Source organism: Vipera ursinii (assembly GCF_947247035.1).
Source record: "Vipera ursinii genome assembly, chromosome: 13".
Lineage (NCBI taxonomy): Eukaryota > Metazoa > Chordata > Lepidosauria > Squamata > Viperidae > Vipera > Vipera ursinii.
The window spans coordinates 3,309,309-3,328,711 of NC_139526.1; the positions used below are offsets into that span (position 1 = coordinate 3,309,309).

At 45.3% G+C, this 19,403-nt stretch overlaps 1 protein-coding gene across 2 annotated transcripts; it reads left to right on the plus strand.

Moving 5' to 3' along the window:
- Positions 1 to 2,444: 2,444 nt before the first annotated feature.
- On the plus strand, positions 2,445 to 19,265 carry PMM2 (phosphomannomutase 2). 2 transcript variants are annotated; one of them, XR_014493664.1, is made up of 9 exons: positions 2,445 to 2,554; positions 4,033 to 4,144; positions 6,170 to 6,246; positions 8,073 to 8,164; positions 10,552 to 10,651; positions 12,756 to 12,831; positions 16,144 to 16,259; positions 18,077 to 18,264; positions 19,123 to 19,265. XR_014493664.1 is itself a non-coding variant. In XM_083372625.1 (8 exons), exons 1-8 carry the CDS (start codon positions 2,483 to 2,485, stop codon positions 18,179 to 18,181), a joined length of 750 nt encoding a protein of 249 aa, XP_083228751.1. In that variant the 5' UTR covers positions 2,445 to 2,482; the 3' UTR covers positions 18,182 to 19,265. The 2 variants fall into 2 exon arrangements, 1 of the variants encoding a protein (XP_083228751.1); XM_083372625.1 differs by having other exon boundaries at positions 18,077 to 19,265.
- The last annotated feature ends 138 nt before the right edge of the window (positions 19,266 to 19,403 follow it).

Below are 19,403 nucleotides of genomic sequence, written 5' to 3' on the forward strand. Positions count from 1 at the left end.
TATTTTGTTTTTCCTCCAGGTAGCTACAACGATTTGATTCTTTATATTTCCCATTCCTAGCTTTTGTCCCTAAGTTGTTTTTTCCCAAAAGGCAACTGAACTTTCTTGGTTGTTTTCTTTGAAAACGTTTCCCTCCTCGTCCAAGAAGCTTCTTCAGTTCAGTTCTTCAGAACTGAAGAAGGTTCTTGGATAAGAAGTGAAACTTCTGCAAAAAAAAACAACCAAGAAAGTTCAGATGCCTCTTGGAAGAAAAGACCTTTGCAACAACTGTCACCTGGATGATTGAGAATCTCCATGGACATGCCTAGCTTTGTCTTCACAACAACCATGTGAGGTGGGCCAAGGTGACCAGTGGGGACTGACTCTCAGGTTCCCCAACATGCTGCTGGTCTGTCCAAGATAAGAAATGGCTTCCTAGCCAAAATGACTCAGTAATATTATGGGATTTTTTCCAGCCTTTTGCACCCAAAGCATGGCCTCCGGCCTCTTCTGTAGGTCTTGAGGCTGCTCTTCTCTGATGTGTTGGACTACAACCACCATCATCCCCATGGGACTATTGGAAGGTGCCATTTTAACAGCCTCTCAGCAGCAAGCTTGGATTTGGAAAGTAAGCAAACAAACCCAGTTAGGACCTGGATGAGAGTCCATTAGCAACTCCCAGAGCTTAGGCGAGACTGCAAAACCTACAACATTTTGGGAGGAAACCGAGGCAAAGTATAACTGTTATACGGACAAGAAAATTGTTTCCATGTCAAAAGAGAGTTCATTTGTTATGCTGAGGCTGGCCATAGCAGGCTCAGCCCAACTGAGTCTGTGGAGGGGAGACCACCAAGAAATGCCAGGGGTGCCAGCCAGACTAGCAGGCCCCATGCACACCTTAGAAGGAAGCAGCAGCAAAAACCAGACACAGAGCTTACAATTCAGTGCCTGATGGAAGCATACGGATAGCCCTCGGCTTACAACAATTCAGGTCAGTTTAGTGACCATTCAAAGATACAACAGCACTGAAAAAAGTGACTTACGACTGCTTTTCAGTTCCGAACTTTCCATTATTCCTATGACCATGTGAACAAAATTGCTTGGCAACCTGTTCATATTTATGAAGGTCACAGTGTCCCCGGGGGTCACGTGATCCCCTTTTGGGACCATCTGACAAGCCAAGTCAATGGGGAAGCCAGATTCACTTAACAACCGTGCTAATTTAACAGCTGCAGTGATTTACTTAACAACTGGGACAAGAAAGGTTGTAAAATGGGGCAAAACAAATGTCTCACTTAGCAACTGAAATGTTGGGCTCCATTGTGGCATAGGTTGAGGACTACCCGTATTGTCATAGAAAACGACATGCTGTGATAAAGAGGTCAAGGTGCCCACTATTCCTGGTGGTCTCCTCTCCAAACCGGCCCCCAGACCCAACCTGGCTGTTTGGAGATCTGCCAGGACCGCCCTTCCCGCACCCGAGTGGTCTCGCTGGGTGGTCTCCACTCCGCCAGGAGTCCACCCCACGCCCGATGCACCACGCAAGAAGCCTCGCTTTGCACACGTGACCGCCGCCCCCGCCACCCGTCCGTGCAAGGCAATCCCCTAAAGCCCACCACCGCTCCTCTCTGGGGAAGATGGGCCCTGCGGTCCAAGGCTCCGAATGCGCCGGGAGCTCGTGCAGACAGCCCGGGAGGCGGGGCGGCGCGCTGCCTGCTGGGAGTTGTGGTGTCCGCGCCTGGAGGCGGCTGACGTCACCTGCGGGCTGGGATTCCCGGGGCTGCCGGACCTCGCGCAGCCACCAGATGGCAGCAAAGACACGCCTGTTGGGGGGGGGGGTTTGCAGCCCCTTTCGGTGCTCCGAGTCTGGTCCGCGAGGGAAAAAGGCGAGCTGGGAGCAAAACGTAACGAACGAATCTTTATCGTCAAAGTACACTCCTGGACAGCACGAGGTTTTCCTCTTTTTTAGTAATGCAAAAAATGCAAAAGTGGGAGCTGTTCTTAGCATGGGGGAATGTCTGGAGGAAGAACCCGGGGGGGGGTTCTTTCTCTTTTCGTTCGGAGCCTCCCCTCGACTGCCAGGAGCTAAGCTTGCAGGTGCTACTTTGAGGTAAATCGGCGCTTCTCAACCTCTAACTTCAAATGGGGGGGGGCTAGTCATGGTGGCTCGTGGATTCTGGCCGTTGGAGTCCCCCCTTCCTGAAGCTGCAGAGGATGCAGAAACTCTGCCCTAACCGCACCTAACACATCCCGCCGAGCCCCGTAGCTTCCCCCACTACTCTTCCGCCCCGCATTGGGCGGCAGCCGAAGGAAAACCGGAAGCGACGAGCGCCGCCCGCTCCTCCCATCTCTACGCGTCTGCGTAGGCCTCCGCCGTGCTTGCAGGGGAGGGGCGCGCGTGCGTAGCGTCGCCTCGGCCGAGAGGCATGCTGGGGCCTGTAGTTTTTGCTCCGCGTATCCCGTTCGAAGGAGCCGCGGCGCTGAGCTGGCGGCGGGCAGAGCCATGGAGGGCGAGGGCGGCGGCTCGGTTCTCTGCCTCTTCGACGTGGACGGCACCTTGACCGCGCCTCGGCAGGTGGGACTCGGGGGATGGCGAGCAGAAGGGTGCCTCTGAGCGTGGGCAGAGTGCTTTAAGTTCGGGACCAACCTGTTAGGGAAGAGGGCTGTGCAGTCAGTGCCTCGCCTAAAAACTGCTACAAGCGAGTAGTGCAGCTGTCTTTGCCGTTTACACAACTGCCTGGCAATTAGGTGGTGGCAGTTACAGGTAGTCCTCGACTTGCAACTACATTTGTGTTGCTAAGCGAGACAGTCGTTAAGTGAGTTTTGCTCCATTTTACAACACTTTCTTGCCCCAGTTGTTAAATGGATCACTGCAGTTGTTAAGTTAGTAACACAGTTGCTAAGTGGATCTGGCTTCCCCATTGACTTTACTTGTCAGAAGGTTACAAGAAAGGATCACGTGACTCCGAGACGTCATAAATATGAACCAGTCACCAAGTATCTGAATTTTGATCACGTGACCGTGGGGATGCTGCAAACGGTCATCACTTTTTTCAGTGACGTTGCAACTTTGAGCAGTCACTAAACAAATTGTTGTAAGTGGAGGACTTACCTGTATTATTATTAATTGTTCTCTGATTAATAGCTGAAAGCTGCCTGCTGGCCAGGCTTTTAATGCATTACATAGTATTCCATTACATCTTGGGTTGCTCCTCTTCAGAATTTAATCTTTATCACAGTTTTAATACATAGTTGCAATTAATGGTTGATACTCTCTTTGTAATGAGAAGCAAGTAAACCTGGATGGGAATGAATAAACAGCATCCTCAGTCGTGGCAGCCTAGATGGAGGAGCCCTGTTTCTTGTTTAACTCTTGATGGTTCCTTGCTTGGAGTGATTTATCCCAACTTAGTTGTGAGTTTGTTGAACTTTGTAGTTTGGGGGCATTTGATTACTAGCACCTTGGTTTTTGTGAGCAGTTCTGATTTCTTAACTCATTTCTTAACTCCTCACCTTACTTTCATCACAGATGACAGTTACCATTTTTAAAAGGAATTAATGATAAGGACCATGATTAGAGTAGAATAAAAATGTAGTTATGGTGACAAAATTGTCTCTAATTCAAGACCACTTCCTGATTTGATAAGCTAGACATTTTATTTCCTTGTGGCAAAGGTAGAAAAAGTTATTAAAGTCGTTTCTCCATTTCTTCACCTGCAGTTATGTAGGCTGTGAGAATTTGATTGATTGATTCACTTTCATTATATACTGTAAATACACTGCCCTACCTTGTAAAAGACCTCCAGGGTCCCTTCTTAACTTTGTTAAGAGAGTTTGAAAGTTGGGCCTAAGGTGTGCTCATTCAACTTTGTTGGATCACTTCACGGCGTCCCCTCCTACCTCACAGAACAAGATGGAAAGAAATCCACATTATGAATGAATGGTGTGGAAGTAATAAGGGAGATCACCAAGAGAGCTTGTGAGTATAATCCCTGCTTGATTGGATTGGCACACTGATTTCTCTGCTGATTTCTCTCTTTTCAACCGATCCAGAAAATCACTTCTGAGATGGCGGATTTCCTACAGGCTTTGCGGCAAAAGGTGAAAGTCGGCGTGGTGGGAGGCTCAGACTTCGAAAAGATTCAAGAACAACTGGGCGAGGACGGTAAGTAGAAAGGAGAAGGTGAAGGCGTGGGAAGCCGATCCAGGAGTGGCAAAGTTGATGAATCGCCATTCTGGGTTGGGCAGCTGTTCTCACCTTCTTTATTGCATTCGCTTCTGAGGTCAGCTGGTTCAAATACCATGTTTGCCTGTCAGCCAAGCAGATTGAAGAACGTGCCACGTGGCAGTGGGCACGCCTTAAATTGAATTAAAAGTCCATTCCTACTTTCAGATTGGAAAAACCATGCGGCTTGAAATCAGGGCAGGAAATCTCTCCACAACTTTTCATCCCTATGGCTAATTAGCATCTGTGAATTTAGAGAGACTATCTTTCTGAGAAAGAAGCCTTAAGAGAAAACAGCAGAGCTGCTGATTGGATAAACAGTTTGTGTTGCGCCCAAAGTCACAGTTTGGGAGTCATTATTATTTAATGGTGACTTTATTACAAAGGCTTGTCGCTAACCAGGAGAAGAAATTTACACCATCAGCAGAATACAGAGTCTAAAAGAGGTACGGTATTCAAAAATGGTTTTCAGCTTTACAAAAAGAAGAGTAGAAATAACATGCAATTAATAAAAGGCATTGGAAGGGGGATCCATTATTCCAATATAGAAATGGCACTTAGAATCAAGTTGTAGAAATACCTGGCACTTAGAATCAAGTTGTAGAAATACATCTTGATGTAATGCCAAAAATGCACCAAGTTGGATGTTAGGTGTGGTTTTGAGGGGGGGACAAGGGTGCCAAAAGAACCCCCAGTGAGGATGTTCCTCAGCTTCCTTTGTTTAGTGGCTTATTACATTTATTCAATCTTTCAAGTGCTTTAGATTTGAAGACAATCTTCAGATCATCCTTTGGTATTTTAAGGTGCAGACTCCTTAAAACAGCCGTCCCTTTTACCAGAATTGGCAATATAATCTGAGAAAAAGATGTATCTATCCACTACTAACATTCTTATTTCCCTGACCTTTATATGGGCAAAACAATGAATCATAGGGGAACAGTTTTTGAGCCAAGTTCTCAAACTTACAGAATGTATTCAAAATCTGGGACCCATGATTCTTGAGGGTATGAAATTTGGGGAAATTGCGGTCCTTCAGTGCTACTAACTGCTGCTACGGTCATGTGATCTTCATTTCCAACTTTCTGTGACAGTTTCCCAGCCAGTCTTGCAATCCCTTGCCCCTCCCTTACCCAGCAGCAGGCACTTGCCTGCCTACTGCGAAGGGGAGGGAGGGAGGGAGGAAGGAAAATTTCTGATGTTGTCCATCACATTTCCACAAGGAAACTCAGTGGGGAAGACAGCAAGAAGTCGAAGGTCCCTCTTGCTCCCACTGCTTTTTTGCCCATCCTTTGTCATTCTGTTTCCCTGTTTAAGTAAGACAATATCTCTGAAACCATGACTCGGTGGGGCACGGATTGTCTAGTTTAGTTTAAGGGTCTGCTGATAGCTGATATTAAGGGCTATAAAGCACCTTCTTGCCTTCACTTTTGCTACTGTACAACTCCCTCTGCCCCATCCCCTTTCCTCCAGACAATTTGTCTTCACAGCAACCCTTTGAGGGAGTTTGGCTGAGAGATACAGACCAGCTCAAAGCAAACATTGATTTGAACCTATTCCAAAGAGGGGGGTGGCACCCACCCTGCCAGCTTCGTTTTTAAAGATACTGTTTGGTCTATTTCAGGCCCGGAGGCATTTTTGTACAGTAAATAAACATGATTTTAGAAACTGTCACTCTGCTTTGTAACACACCAGTTCTCTGTGTAATTTTTGTCATCTGGAGATACAGAGATTGTCAGTTATTCTTGGGCATATTTACCGCACATCGTCATGTAATCAATTTATCCAATTGCTTTGAGGTGGCTGTACAGACTGTTTTTTAAAAAAATAATAATAATAATCAGGTGCTTTGTGAATTCAGAAGAGGGAATAGGAAAGAAGATTTTCTGTTAATTTTATGGAAATTTTCTCTGAATAAATAAAAATTAAAGCTCCTTTGTTTTCTCTCTCTTTTTTTCTGGAGGGCAGTGGTTGGAAAATATGACTACGTTTTCCCAGAAAATGGCCTGGTATCATACAAAGATGGAAAACTTCTTCATATACAGGTTTGTAAGTTAGGATCAACTGACATATCATGTAATGTCTGATATTTTGATATTAATGCAGGATTAGACCTTAAGCAGTGCTTGCCAACTTTTTCCTCATTACCCAAAGCCACTTCTTGAGCTTTGAAGACTAATCATAAAACCCTTCCTTCAGCACTGCCACAACTTCAGTCACTGAATAAATGGTCGTAAGTCAAGGACTAAAAGAGAGCTCAAAAGAGACTAAAAGAGGACTAAAAGAGAGTACAAATGAACATTTTATCTTATAAATTCTCACAATCTTTAACCAGTCCTCATATTCATTTAAAAATGCATGGAATTCAAATGGAGAAGGATATAATGTCTGAGTACAGCATATCATACTGAGAGATTGTCTTGTTACCAGGATAAATATCAGAGACCTGAAATCAAAAAAAGGGGGGGATTCTAAAAGTGATAAGGAAGAAAACGATGGACAAATCTTTCTTGGAACAGAATGTTCTGGAGAAGTCCAGAACATTCCGTTCCTTTTTCTCTAAACCCTGCTTTTCTGGTAGTTTTTCTCAAATTAATCTTGGTGCAGTGTGAAAAGGAAGTGGAGTGTTCCATTTTCAGGGATTGTTTTCAGGCACGTGGAAATCCGCTGAAACTGATTTATGGCTAATCGTGCAGGAATCTCCTTAACTAGCGGTTAGCCCTTGCTTGGGGTTCAATAAGAGTCAAGGGAATTCTGATTCCTCTTTTAACTTTGCCCCCAAATTCTATCACTCCTTCACCTATAGATTACAGGCTTTGTACGCCCCTCAGAAAGAAGGTTTCCTTCATTTGTTCAATTATAGTTAGTCTTCAACCTACAGCTGTTTTTAATAAATTATAATATTTAGGTATTTTTTGACTGTTTAGCTTTGTTGTACGGCACCAGTCACTTGCTTGACGAGATGGGCAGCTGATAAATTGGACAGCTAACTAGCTAACTAAAATACTTTGGGATTGAAACAGTCCAGACTCACATTTCGGGCTTCTCCAAATGTACAAGGCAAGGGGTCACTCTGGCCTCAGAAGAGCCTCTTTTGGGGTTCAGAACATGTCAACCTTGAAAGGTTTTTGCACATCTCTAACTCTGGCTCTGCTTCACGGCCTGCTCCACAGAACACATCAACAGAAATGCCTCTTCAACCAGGGCAGAATTAACCTGTGAAATGGTTGGCCCAAAGATGTGAGAATGGCTCACGTATAGGTGGATTTAAAATCAATTAAGTCCCGGAGGGTGAGTGGCTACTTATTGGGGACCTGAAGGAAAGGTTGCAGCATGGAGAATATTCCGTTTGCCTTTCCGAGAAACGGTCTGTTCATCCTTCAGCTCTCCCGCTCCTGAAGGCCACCTGGAGCATCCTTGGTCTTTTCTGGGCTTCACAGGGGCTCTTTGGATTGCCCCTTAGGTTAATTTAACGTAATTAATTTATGATAATTTGCCTTTATTTGACTGTTTGGTTGCCTGTTTGGACATCCCCATTTGTCACTTACTTTGGCAACAATGGTGAATGGTGAAAGGTATACTGTTCTTTTGCAAAAAAAAAAAAGAAAAGAAAAGATGTTTAGCTGTGGTGAGAAACAAGGACCTTTAGCCTAATCATGGCTGCTGAACCCGTGTAAAAATCACCCTGTGGGGACCTTTCCCATCTGATCCCTGCCTGGTCAGTAAGAATCCTCCAGATTCAGGAAGAAACAGACCTTCAAAGCTTTGAGAAGTAGAACCCAGAAAGTATTTTGCTGTGTTTTGATGTCTTGAGAGTTGCTTCTTGGGGTTTGGGACTCTGGTGTGATTCTTCTTTGCGTCTTCTGGGCAGAGCATCCAAGACCATCTGGGGGAAGAGCTGCTCCAGGATTTGATTAACTACTGCCTGAGCTACATTGCAAAAATTAAGCTCCCCAGGAAAAGGTATGTGCATTTGTGCTTTGTAGATAGTCCTCAGCTTATGACTGGCCACTTAGTGGCAGTTCAGAGTTACGACTGACCTCCCCAGGGGTACTTATGAACCAATTCCAAAGTTACAACAGCAGCAGCATGGTCATATGACTGCATTTAGGGCACTTGGCAACTAGCCTGCATTTAATTTTTTAAAAAAATCTAAATTAAATTTTTTAACTTGTCACATGAAAATTACAAATTCAAACAAATTTGTAAAATGTGACAGGGGTGATTAAAATGTGACAGGGGCAATAGGCATGTCAGTGCACTTACTTATGGGTGCCCCATTAGGAACCTCTTAAATGTGAGGTTTGCAGAAGTTAAATTAGAATTAAAACTGCAAAAGTTAGTAGCTGAGACAACTGAATGGGGTAACATGTTCCAGACTTTGACAACTCTGACAAAGAAATCTAATGTTTGCAGTCAGGTTTAAAGTGGATTACATTAAATATAAAGCGATTACATGCATTGTGTTATGATTAATACTAAAAAAAGTCATTTACAGGTAAAACCTTACTATTTACAACCATTTGCAGCATCCCATGGTCACATAACAACAGCATTTTAGAATGTTTTTGCTGAAAATTGACATTTACTTCAGTTTTTCAGCAAAACCAGCCCATAGGAAACAATTGATTTGCTTTACAACTGTGGTGGTCACTTAACAAACACTGCAGAAAAGGTCATAAGATTGGGTCTCTGCTTTGCAACAGTCACAATATATGACTGTAATGGTCACGCTCCATTACAGTTGTAAGTTGAGACTACCCATATGCAATTCTTCCTTGGAGAAGGCGCATGGTAACTATTTTGTTTAGTATTTCCTGAGAACTCTGCAACATCAGACCACAGTGTTTTGAACACAGCACCCTGGGCAAGCCACAGCATGAAAGTTAGAGCCTTCTCTGGCTTTTGTTACACAGCGAGTCAATAAAAGAGTGTGTCACTTTCTGCTCCTTGACAAAATAATTAACCAGTATCAGATGTGTTCCTCCATGCAGAATAAACATGTGAGTCTGGATTTATGTAAAAAAAACCCTCCCAGTATATAATAAACTAGCAAATAGGGAAGGAACCCCGATAAATACTTCTTGAGTGCTAGCTTTCTATTGCAAGGCACCTGTATGGAGAAAATGGAATCCTACAGCTACAATAAACAAGGAGAACACTGCCTTCCTGGTCCTTTTTGTGCGATATGGCTCTTGAACATTATAGTTTGTGGTAGAAACACCCCACAAATGGATAGATTCCCTTTGGTTATTATGCAGTTACTCTGGTGGAGTGTGGCTCAATCAGAATCAATCAGAGCTGGAAGGGACCTTGGAGGTCATCTAGTCCAACCCCCTGCTCAGGCAGGAAACCCTATACCATTTCAGACAAATGGCTGTCCAGTCTCTTCTTAAAAACTCCCAGTGTTGGAGCATTCGCCGCTTCTGGAGGCAGGTTGTTCCACGGGTTAATTGTTCTAACGGTCAAGGAATTTCTCCTTAATTCCAGGTTGCTTCTCTCCTTGATTCCATCCGTTGCTTGTTCTCCTGCCTTCAGGTGCTTTGGAGAATAGATTGAGCCCCTCTTCTTGTGGCAACCCCTCAAATTCTGGAATACTGCTATCATGTCCCCCATAGTCCTTTTCTCTAAACTGGCGATACCCAGTTCCTGTAATCGCCCTTCATATATTTTTGTCTCCAGGCCTTTAATCATCCTAGTTGCTCAAATCAAATCATTCTAGCTCAGGGGTGTCAAACTCAATTTCATGGAGGGCCGCATCAGCATTGCAGTTGCCCTCAAGGGGCCGGGTGGGTGTGGCCGACTGGATGGGCGTGGCTATGTGTATGGCCTACTGGGTGGGCATGGCCAGCTCTACATCGTTGGCATCAAGGGTGCCTATGGGGGCCTGGGCAGGAGTGGGACAGATCTGAGGTTCTCTGGCAGAAGGAGGGTCTCTGGGCCAGGGCCAAGGCAGTGGGGGCCGTTCCCTCACTGTTTCCAGGATGGATTCGCGGGCCGCATGAAACCACTTCGCGGGCCGGATCCGGCCCCCGGGCCTTGTGTTTGACATGTCTGTTCTAGCTGAAAGCCCTGGGCGTGTGGTTCCAACAACCACAGAGGATTTAGACCAGTCCCTCTCTCTCAGCCTAAGCCACCTCACAGGGTTGTTGTGTGGAAAATAGGAGGAAAGAGAAGGGGGAAAATATGTGTGTGTGTGTGTGTGTGTGTGTGTGTTCACTGCCTTGAATTATTTGTAAAAGTAATAAAGGCAGGAAAAAGTCATTTATCTCTGCTGTCCCCTCGCCCAGTGGGCTTGGTTTATTCTGTTCTCCAACTACATATACATGGGTTTCCCCCCACTTTTTTAGGGGCACTTTCATTGAATTCCGAAATGGGATGCTGAACGTCTCCCCCGTCGGCAGAAGCTGTAGCCAAGTGGAACGGATGGAGTTTTTTGAGCTCGATAAGGCAGGTGATGGGGCTCGTGTCTGATCCTTCTGGTGCCTTCTTACTGATCTGGAGTGTTTCAAGGGAGAGGAGGCAGGAATTGAGTCAGGTTTTAGGTTTCACTGAACCGTAGCTAAGCAGGAAGTCCTTGTGTTACAACCGTAATGGGACCCGCCCATCATGGTTGGAACTCGTGATGGTTGTAGAGTGGGGCGGTGACTCACCCAATTTTACGACATTTTTGTGGCAGTCATTAAGCGAATCCACAGTTGTTAAGCAAATGCTGCCATTCTTAAGTGAACCAATGGTTTTTTATTTTATTTTATTTATTTTAATTCCATTTAATTCCATTTATATCCCGCCGTTCTCCGAAGACTCAGGGCGGCTTACAAGCTTAGCAGTAGCCTTCATTCCATGTATATGCCTGCTTATTAGGGCTTTCACACACACCCAAGCGGCATTATTACAAAGTCAGCTTATTGCCCCCAACAATCTGGGTCCTCATTTTACCTACCTGGGAAGGATGGAAGGCTGAGTCAACCTTGAGCCTGGTGGGATGCGAACCTGCACTAATTGCAGGCAGCTGGTGTTACTTAAGGAGGCATTAGCCCACTGCAGTTTCACCGAAAACCATAAGTTGAAAAAAATAACTTGTAAAATGAGGTCACGTGATTGCCTGATTGATTGCCAAAGCCCTGAACTTCTGTCATGTGACCGCAGGGTGCCCAGCCATTGGGACTTCAGATCTGGGTCACAAGTATCCACCAGGTAGGTCCATTGGAATTTCAAACAGTCACTAAGCGAACAGTCATAAGTTGAGGACTGCCTGTATTGGGGTATTTTAAGAGATGTGATGGGTGGACAAAATCAGTTATTTCACCATTCAAACATCTACCCAAACTCCTAGAAATTGACTAGACTTTTCTGGGAACTGCAAATACAGGTGGTCCTTGATTTACAACAGTATGTTTAATGACCGTTCGAAGTTACAACACTGAAAAAAGTGACTCGCACTTACAATCATTGTAGTATCCCCACATGATCAAAATTCTGAGTCACGTGACACTTATGTGTCCCGGGATCATGTAATCACCTTTTGCAACCTTTTGACAAATAAAATCAATGGGGGAGCCCTATTCACTTTGCGACCATGTTACTCACTTAACAACTGCAGTGATTCACTTAACAACTGTGGCCAGAAAGGTTGTAAAAACTCACTTAACAATTGTCTCCCTTAACGACAGAAATTTTGCGCTTGATTGTGGTCATACGACAAGGACTGTCTATAAGTTGAGGGCCTCATAGTACCATTTCTGAAGCTGGTCTGTGGGGCACAGACATGGAATTGTGGGATTACAGTGCAAATCTCGTGTGCTCAAAAGTCGTTTCCTTTGAATTCGGTTGAATTACACCAAAGTAACTACATTTGTGCTAGCTATTTATTAGGTATGTTGATGATTGTCAGTCCCACCAACTGGTTCCACCAGACTAGACTAGGAAATCAGTTCCACAAGAAGGCTAAAAATTATATTTATTGAGGTTGGCTGAAATAACAGTATCTTGCCAGTCCGTGTTGCCCTGCCTCCTCCTTTTTATATATTTCAGTCCACTGTGTTTCATCCTCAGCCACTTGAAGATGGGTGGACTTCACTTCCCAGAATTCCCCAGCCAGACATTCTGGGATTTGAAGTCTAGTGGCTGAGGATGAGAAACCCATGAATCAGGAAGGCCTCCGTCTGAGCCACAAATGTTATCTCCTTGTTCTGATTTAAAAAATGTTTTGCCCTTTTGCCTAGGAAAGAGTTTTTGCATATTTCCATCAAGGCCAGGGGTGCTCGCCCCTCCTGGGGGTGCGAGATGATATTCCAGGGGGTTCGAAAATGGGTTTTCAAAATTATAGTGTCTGCATAATTCGTTGCCATTATTTCGCACCTTTGTAAGGGGTGCAAGAATATATCAGAAGCATTCTAGGGGCGCGGGGTATAGAAAAGGTTGGGGGCCGCTGTTCTACGATGACATAGAAAGTTATCTCGGTGTAAATTATTTTGTGATTGTGGCACCAGGCTATTGGGAAATCATCGTTTTTCCTAAACTGATGGATTTTCTTTTTTAATTTCTTGAACAGAGGGAACAGATCCGGGAGAGATTTGTCGCTGATTTACGGCGTGACTTTGCAGGAAAAGGCCTTACGTTTTCCATAGGTACCACTTTTTAAAGAACAGAAACAGCTGCATTCAGAAAGTATCCTAATTGACTGAAGATCCAAAAAATATTAAGGGAAGACCTTCTTCTCTTCTGTGCCAGCCTAGTGGATGGTCTGTTTTTGGAGGAAAAAGCTCCATTGTTTCCCAGCCAGTGTGAAGGGAACAACAGCCTGTCTCTTTTCTACCATTTGCTGTTTTCCAGGGTGCTCAGAATCCCGCTGGGATTTAAAACCCATTTCAGGTGGAGGTCACCAAGTTGCATAAAACCAGGCTGACTTGGCAGTGCAGGTGGTCCTCAACTTACGACGGCAATTGGGGGCCAGAATTTCCATTCACAGACAATGTGGTTGAAAAGCATAATGTCACATGACCACATCGCTTAGCAGTAGCAATCCTTGCAGTCTACGTTGCTGCCTCCTCCTTTTTATATGTCGGCAATCATTGTGGGCCGTACAGTGAGGAGGTCCTGTTGCTTTCAACAAGCAAAGTCAGTGAGGGGGGCCCAGCACCTGGGCAGGAAAAACCAAAGGTACAAGTACGGATTAGGCAAAACCTGGCTCATAAACAGTAACTGAGAGGGACCATGGAGTCATAGTGGATGATTATTTAAACACGAGTCAGCAGCTAAAAAAGTTAATACAGTCCTCGGTTGTATAAACAGAGGCATAGAATCAAAATCACGTACCACATCTTAGTAAGGCCACATCTTGAATACTGTACCCCGGTTTGATCACCACATTACAAAAAAGATGTTGAGACTTTGGAAAAAGTGCAAAGAAGAGCAACTAAGATGATTAAAAGCTTGGAGACTAAAATAAGTAAATGGGGTGACATGATAGCGGTATTCCACTATCTGAGGGGCTGCCACAAAGAAGAGGGGATCAAATTATTCTCCAAAGCACCTGAAGACAGGACAAGAAACAATGGTTGGAAACTGATCAAAAGAGAAGCAACCTGGAATTAAGGAGAAACTTCTTGACAGTGAGAACAAGTAACCAGTGGAACAACTTGCCTCCAGAAATTGTGAGCGCTCCATCACTGGAGGTTTTTAAGAAGACACTGGACAGCCATTTGTCTGAAATGGTATAGGTTCTCCTGCTCGAGCAGGGGGCTGGACTAGAAGACTTCTGATTGAAAAAGTTTCAGGTGCAGTTTCAGGTGCCAGGCAGCTTTGCAAGCAGGCCAGTGGCTGGAAAAGTGGTGGCAGCTGAATTTGCACCTGCCCAGGGAGGCAGAGGATGAGCCCGGCAAGGCCTGGGGGAGACTTAAACCAAGTGACATGGGACCTTTCCTGCCGGCCTCCCCAATGACTTTGCTTGTGGGAAGCTGGCAGGGAAGATCACAAAAGGGTGAATCATGTAACCATTGGATGCTGCAACCAGCCAGAAGAATAAACTGGTTGCCAAACTCCCGAATATTTTCATGTGACGACAGGGATGTTGCAGTGGATGGAACTTCAAGGACTGTTTGTAAGTCTCTTTGTTCAGTGTCATCATTACATTGAACAGTTGCTATACTAATGGTCGGTAAGTGAGGAGCACCTCTAGCAGAATGCAAATTGTTGCCTCTTTCACAAACAAAACAAAAAAGTGTTGGTGTCAACTGAGATGCTGAGTTTTGGAAGATGCAACTAATATTTGCTGTGGATTTGCAGATTAAAACTAAGATTGTTGAGGGATGTGACAACTCAAGAGTTGCAGAGATGATGACACCCACCCCCCATCCACCAAAGGACTGCGGTCTTAGCCTGCAATTGTGTAGAAATTAATTATTATTTAAGATTTAATTTTCAGTTTGATTCACAATCTGGGACTGGTAAAAATTTAACAGTTCAAGTCCTAACCAAGAACCTAACAGCTGTTAAAGTAGCTTCTGAGTACATAGGCAGTTCTGAGTAAGGTGTTTTTTTGCAAAGTCAGGATATTCAGGTGGAACGTTGTTGTAGTTGTAACAGCCAGCCAGCTGTTCAGACTGGATATGGCATTTTTTGCCCACCTACCAAGTCCTTCCCAAAGACTTGGGATAAGCAGATGTTGTTGTTATTATTCTCCTTTAACAATATGTAGCACAAAATAGAACAGCAGAGTTTCAACTATCCGATAAATTTAGCTCAGAAAGCACTGAACAAATGCTGACCTTAAAGCAGCACATTTAATTGACAAGCTGAGAGCTGGTGGCATTTCCCCATTGGGCCTCCTCCACTGAAGCTCCAGCGTCAATCTGGTATCACACACACACAGACCCCATTGCTAGCCTTCCAGGTGGGCTCTTTCACAGCTGAAAAGTTTACATAAGAGGGTGAAGCAACACACCAGCACCCCATAATTGATCAGGTTTACTGTGAGGTGCAGAGGTTCCCCAGAGACGTGCCCAGAAATATATATATAAAGGTAGCCCTTGATTTATGACTAGGGGGATTCTCCATCATCCAGGTCACAGTTGTCCCAAAGATGCTTTTTGGGAGGCAACTGGACTTCCTTGTTCCTCTTTGAAGACGTTTCGCTTCTCATCTGACTGAAGCTCCAATCCCCAGCCTCCAGTCAGAGCTGAAGAAGCTTCTTGGATGAGAAGCGAAATGTCTTCAAAGAGGAACAAGAAAGTCCAGTTGCCTCCTGAAAAAACATCTTTGGGACACCTTGATTTATGGCCACAATTTACATTGCTAAGCAAAGTGATTGTTTAAGTGAGTCTCACCTAATTTTACAGCCTTTTATGCACGGCTGTTAAGTGAATCACTGCAGTTGTTAAGTGAATCACATGGTCATGAAGTGAATCTGGCTTCCCCCCATTAACTCTGCTTGTGGGAAGCTGTCTGGGAAGATCACAAATGACCCCGTGAGCCCAGGACCCTGCAGCCGTCATAGGTGCATGCCAGTGGCCAAGTGCCCTAATTTTGGTCCCCTGGCTGTGTGGGGGGAGGGGGGGCTGCAGCGGTTGTAAGTGCAACAAGTCCCCTTTTTCAGTGCTGTTGTAACTACGAATGGTCGCTAAACAAATGATCGTAAATCAAGGGCTACCTATAATCTACCACAGCTTCATAACTGACCAGAGATGTCCAACTGAGGGTTTCTTCTTGGAGTTTTGAAACCCTGGAATTCCCCCCATTAGAGCTAGCATTGCCCCATTGGAGGGACATTTGAACCAGGGATGCCACTATTTACGGTCGGGACTGAACATCTCTTGGGTTCCTGCATTCTGCGTCTTCGGATTTTTGTTCCATTCACGCTACCCTTGCTCAGATCAGCTCCGTCACTTCTGTTGCTCGGCCCACCCATCCCATCGCACTCCTCTCCTCTCTTGTCTCTGCAGGAGGGCAGATCAGCTTTGATGTCTTCCCCAATGGTTGGGACAAGCGGTACTGCTTAGGAATTGTTGCCCAGGACAAGTTCAAGCAGATCTATTTCTTTGGAGATAAGACCATGCCGGTGAGTAAGGGACCATAAGAGGTTAGAATGCAGCATTGCAGGCTGCTGACTGCCGGCAGTTCAATCCTGACCGGCTCAAGGTTGACTCAGCCTTCCATCCTTCGGAGGTCAGTAAAATGAGGAGCCAGATTGTTGGGGGCAACAGGCTGACTCTGTAAACCACTCAGAGAGGGCTGTAAAGCACTGTAAAGCAGTATATAAGTCTAAGTGCTATTGCCTTTCCTTCCTTCCTTCCTTCCTTCCTTCCTTCCTTCCTTCCTTCCTTCCTTCCTCCCTCCCTCCCTCCCTCCCCCCTCCTTCCTTCCTTCCTTCCTTCCTTCCTTCCTTCCTTCCTTCCTTCCTTTCCTTCCTTTCCTTCCTTCCTTCCTTCCTGTTAGAATGCAATATTGCAGGCTGACTCTGACCACAGTCAGAAGTTCGATCCTGACCACTCAAGGTGGACTCAGCCTTCCATCCTTCTGAGGTCAGTAAAGTGAGGACCCAGATTATTGGGAGGCAGAAGGCTGACTCTGGTGTAAACTGCTTACAGAGGGCTGTAAAGCATTATGGGGAGGTATATAAGTCTAAGTGCTATTGCTTTTGCACAGCCTTGTGCTGCTTTGGTGCCACAGCATCTGGGTGGCGGGGGGGGCTTCCAGTTTCCAAATCTACCCTTCAGACGTGAGTTCTCCTGCCATCCAGGCCTTGTCTATCTTCTTAACGTCAGCCACGGCCAGACCTAAATGTACAGCCTTCTCTCTCTCTTTTTGCAAACTGAACTGATTACAAATGGCGGCAGTTAAGCAGAGTGGCAAGGGATGGCCTCCTTATTTCGATGAAACTTTTGAAATAATGAAAAGGAAAGCTGGTGGGGGGGGGTTTTGCAAGTAAACCACTGCAATCTTTTATGAGCCCATCAAAGGGGGAAAACTTCTCTTCCACACCTAGTCCTCTACTGGCCAACCACAATTGGGGCCAGGATTTCAGTCGCTAAGCTAGGTGGTTGTTAAGTGAATTGCAACCCATTTTAGACCTTTTCCCACGGTTAAGCAGATCAGTGCAGATGAGATGAATCACGTGGCCATAGAGCAAATCCATATTCCTCGGAAGCCAGCTGGGAAGGTCGCAAATGTGAACACTTGATCCGGGGACACCGCAATGAGCGTAAACCTGTGACGGATGTCAGGTGCTCAGATTTGGATCATGTAACTTTGATGGTCAAAAGTGTGAGGACCGGTCTTGCCCCTTTTTCAGCACTGTTGTAACTTTGAACAGTTGCTAAATGCAGCGCTGTAAGTCAAGGACTGCTTGCACTGATGATCCTTGACTTACAACCACAATTGAGCCCAAAATTTCTGTTGCTAAGCGAGAAAGTTGTTGGGGGAGTGTTGCCCCATTTTCCAACGTTTCTTGCCCCAGTTGTTAAGTGAATCACTGCAGTTAATCAAACAGAATCTGGCTTCCCCATTGACTTTGCTTACAAGAAGGGGATCACGTGACCCCAGGACGCTGCGACCGTCAGTTGCCAAGCGTGAGAATTTTTATCACGTGATCATCAGGGTGCTGCAATGGTCATAAGTGTGGAAAACGGTCAGAAGTCACTTTTTCAGTGCTGTTTTAACTTCAGATGGTCACTAATCTAAAGGTTGTAAGCTGAGGACTACTTGTATAGAACTTTTCCCTCTGGAACATAGCTGCTGAAAACCAGTGGAATTTTTAACAGCAATATTCCTGGGCTGCTTGTTCAAGGGCAGCAGAGAAGCACATTTCCTGGGCAAAGAGGGCTTCTTCGGCCATTTCTTGGGATCAATTTCTTCCATTGTTGGTCTCCTTCGCAGGGTGGGAACGACTATGAAATTTACACGGACCCCAGAACCCTCGGGCACAGCGTCTCTTCGCCCGAGCAGACGAGAGAGATATGCGAAGCCTTGTTTTTCAAGTAGATCACGGACTGCCTTTGCACCGAAGGGACGCAAGCCGGGTTCAGGACCACGATTTGAATCCAAATCATGGAAATCGGGGGAAGGTTAGGGCAGCTTCAGAAATGGGGTTGTGGGGAGCTCCCGTTATCCCCTTCGTCCCCTTGGCTGCTCTGAGCCATTGCACAAGGCTACGCTTTCTTTCCCTCCATTTAAGGAAGAGACGGCATTGGGTTTGCAACCATGCAATCCGCCCTAAACCAGGATTCCTAATTCATCTTTGCACAAACTTGATTCCTCAGAATAAAACAGCCAGTTTGATGGCTTAGTGCAGTTTGTGGATCAGTTCCATCTTGAGAAGGAAACAGGAGGGGAGGTTTTATGAGCAAAGTCACTCAGAATCTTGTTTGGGAGTTTCCTAACTTGGGGGACAAGTCCTAATCACAGAGACTTTTTCTCAGCGTGGACGCACCTGCAGGATTTGCTTTGTCTCCCAAGGCCCCTTTCTTCAGATGGTCCTCATCCCCCCATCTATTTGTGACTTGCACAGCTTCACATGTGCCTGTTGGGTAAGAAATACTCCACTGGCCAAAAATACGCAATCCAGGGTGTTATGACTTTCTACTGCTGAGTAATTCTTAAACTCTACTGTTGGGTCATGATTCAGTTTTATTCCTACAGAACAAGAATATTCTTGTTCCAATGATGCCTTCTGAAGGAATCTGGCTGACCCTAGGCTTATGCCTTCCATTCTCATGCCATGCCTGCAGTCTGACCATCCCCGCTGTTTGCATAGCCTTTTTTTTTTTTTTTTGGAAAAGTAGTCCAAAACATCTGGAGAATGTCACTTGGGAAGCCAGGTTTAGAAAGGTGCCCTTACTTTTCCCTGAGTCCACCTTTGTTCTGAACCCTTCTTCAATCCGGGACAGTGTTCGATACCTCCCTTTTATGTTTTTTGAATTTAGTGCACTGGAGAAAGACTGGAAGGTTTTCGAGTCTAAAAAATCAACAAGGTTGATCTGCAATGAGATTTCTGGAAACTGTACTGTACTGCATTTCTGGATCAAGCTGGATCCTCTCTCATTAAAATCTCTGTGAATCGTTTGCATTTTCTGCCCAGTGTTTGATCTCCAGGGGCTTCTCTTTCCACCCCTGAATCCAGAAACAGATGTTGCAGTTCCTGAGGTTTTGAGATGACTGGAACCATGAGGACCCTGAAAAACTCTTGAACCTGACTTTAAAAATT